At 65.0% G+C, this 2,627-nt stretch overlaps 1 protein-coding gene across 1 annotated transcript; it reads right to left on the bottom strand.

Moving 5' to 3' along the window:
- Positions 1 to 1,361: 1,361 nt before the first annotated feature.
- On the bottom strand, positions 1,362 to 2,315 carry LOC114003624. Its single transcript, XM_027750778.1, has one exon. The coding sequence runs from the start codon at positions 2,313 to 2,315 to the stop codon at positions 1,362 to 1,364; it is 954 nt and encodes a 317-aa protein (XP_027606579.1).
- Positions 2,316 to 2,627: the final 312 nt, after the last annotated feature.

Raw genomic sequence — 2,627 nt, 5'->3', positions numbered from 1 at the left:
ACGAGGCGGCGACACCGCCGCGAGGAGCTTTCGGGAAGCGGGACATTCCCGGGGAAATCCCGCCTGGAAACCGCCCGGGGAGGGGGAAAACGGGGAGAGGGGCAGCGGGAGGGCCGTCCCCGTGCAGAGCCCCCGGCGTTCTCGGGGGGCACCGTTTGGTGGCCGGTTCGAGGGGCCCGTTTGGTGCCGGCACAACCATCGGGAGCGAAACCGCAGCGAGGGGAGCCCGGAGCGTTCCAGACAAAGCCCTTCCTGCTCATCCTCGCGGCTTCGCTGCTCCGGGCTGGGGGAACTGCGGTTGTTCGGCCCGGAGAGGAGAAGCCCAGAATGGCTGGGGTTGGAAGGGACCTCAAAGACCATTTTGTTCCATTCAGGGACACCTCCCACTAGCCCAGGCTGCTCCAACCTGGCCTTGGACACTCCCAGGGCTGGGGCAGCCACAGCTTCTCTGGGCAACCTGTGCCAGGGCCTCCCCACCTCACAGGGAACGATTTCTGCCATATATTTGACCTGAATTTCTCTTCTTTCACCTTGAGCCCAGTTACCAAAGTTAAAGTGAATACTCTTTCTATGGGGAGCAAGACTCTTCCTAATCCTGGAGACTCCTGGCTGCACCAGTCTCTGGTTTTAGAGGCAAATCTTTCACTTTATTAGAAAAAAAATCTACAAATCCTGCTTGGTCTGTTTGGGGCACTGCAGAGGAAGCAGAGGAGATGGGATGGGGCTGAGCTAAGCCTGGAGAGATGTCACAGTCCTTTCTGAGGGCTGATAATGAGCTCCTTGCTTTATCCAGACCTCCCAGATATCTCCCTGCACTGCTGCAGGAGCTGCTCCCACAGGTAGGAAATCTGTGGTGGTAAATCAAGTGTGATCCCTGCCCTCATTTTAGGAGCAGTAGAACAACAGGGAACAGGTTGTTTCCAGGAATAGGTGCTAGAAAGAGTTTTCAAAGGTGGAAAATAAACGAGGCCGAGAGCAGGACTCCAGCTGCAACCTGAGTTTAATGTGAGGATGGTACAAAGTGCAAACCGAATCGGTCCAATGACAGGAAGAAGCTCTCAGGGTGCAAACGCTGCCCCACAGCTGGGTTGGTTTGAGGTTCAAAGCCTGAGCACCTGCCCAGAGCTGCCAAACGTCTCCCCGACACCTTCTCCGGGGCAGGGACAACCGAATTGTGGTCCGAAAAGGAAGGGAAGACACCGAACGAGCTCGACACGGGTACGACCGGGGGGAAACGCGGCCGAGGCTCCTCCGGGGCTCGGGAACGGGAGCGGGGGGAGGCAGGGGAGGAACCTCAGCCCTCGGCTACGCGTCTCGCCGGGTTCGCAGCTGCTTCCCGAGGGGTCCCACAGCCTCTGCCTTCACCAGATCCACTTGGAAGCGCAGCGGCTCTTTTTGGGGTGGCTGGAGCGCTTGGCCCCCGCGGGGTGGTGGTGCCCGGGGCGATGGGGGGCCCGCGGGTACAGGCAGCGGCTCTTGCTCAGGTGCTGCGCGGAGGAGCCCTTGGCCTTCACTCCCTCTTGTGGCAGCGAGCTTTTGGCGGCCGATTTCTGCGCCGGACACTCCTTGAGCCCCTTCCCGGGGGGACACTTGGTCGCCCGCGGCTCGGGGGGGCCCTTGGCGAGGCGCTGCTCGGCCGAGGGGGTGGGCGCGCACTCCTGGGTGGGGTAGCCCTTGGTGCACTTGTGCTGGGGGAACCCCCCCGCGTACTCCTGCGGGCAGGGGCGGGCGATGCAGGGCTGCGGGGGGCACTCGGTGACCCCCCCCAGGGGCAGGGAGTAGCCGCCGGGGAGCCCGGGCGGCCGCAGGTCGGGGCCGAACCAGCGCGAGGAGCTCTTGGCCAGCCGGGGGGACCTTCCCCCGGCCCGGCACGACGCCGAGTACCTGATGGCACACGGGGGGAACCGCAGCTTGCCCGGCTCCGGGCACCGGGTGGCACACGGGGGGAGGCTCTTGGCCACCCGTTTCTTGTCGGGCCCGGCGGTCTCGCAGGGCTGGCAGCTCTGCCCGGGGCCGAACCTGACGCTGGGCAGCAGCCGGGTGGTCTCGCAGGGCTCGGAGTACAGCAGCAGGCACTTCTGCACGTAGGGCTGGCACGGCAGCAGGGAGGGCTGGCTCACGGCGGGCGGGGGGCACACGTAGGTGAGGGGCTGGGGGTAGCTCTGCCAGCGGGGCGCCGGGCCCTTGATGATGCTCAGGGGGTGGCAGGTGCCCCCGCAGCCGTCGGCCCGCGCCGGGCACGGCTGGACGGTGTCGGTGCCGTAGGCGGGCCCCGGCAGGTACAGGGGTTTGTACCGCTCCCCGTAGCAGTGCATCGTGCCGGGAGGCACCTCGGACCTGCAAGACACGGCACAAACACCCGCGGCTCGTGGAGGAGGCACCGAGGGGCTTTTGGGGGTGCGGGGTCAGAGATTCACCCCCGGGGCGCCTCCCGGGGCAGAGCCCACACCCTGAAGGTCGGGGACTCAGGAGCAGGATGGGAATAGTCAGGACAGGAGGTTCTGCTCCTGGCTCATGACCCCACACCCCGGAGGTCGGGGACTCCCCGGGGACTCAGGAGCAGGATGGGAATAGCCAGGACAGGAGGTTCTGTTCTGGCTTATGACCCCACACCCCGGAGGTCGGGG

The sequence above is a fragment of the Pipra filicauda genome, unplaced genomic scaffold (genome assembly GCF_003945595.2).
Source record: "Pipra filicauda isolate LSUMZ 115617 unplaced genomic scaffold, ASM394559v2 scaffold512_size417520_pilon, whole genome shotgun sequence".
NCBI classification, from domain to species: Eukaryota; Metazoa; Chordata; class Aves; order Passeriformes; family Pipridae; genus Pipra; species Pipra filicauda.
Note: the sequence above shows the minus strand (reverse complement) of the source record. Positions and strands in the feature narration are given on the sequence as shown.

Coding starts and splice junctions, on each gene's coding strand:
- LOC114003624 (XM_027750778.1), bottom strand. CDS start 2,315: ATGCACTGCTACGGGGAGCGGTACAAACCCCTGTACCTGCCGGGGCCC.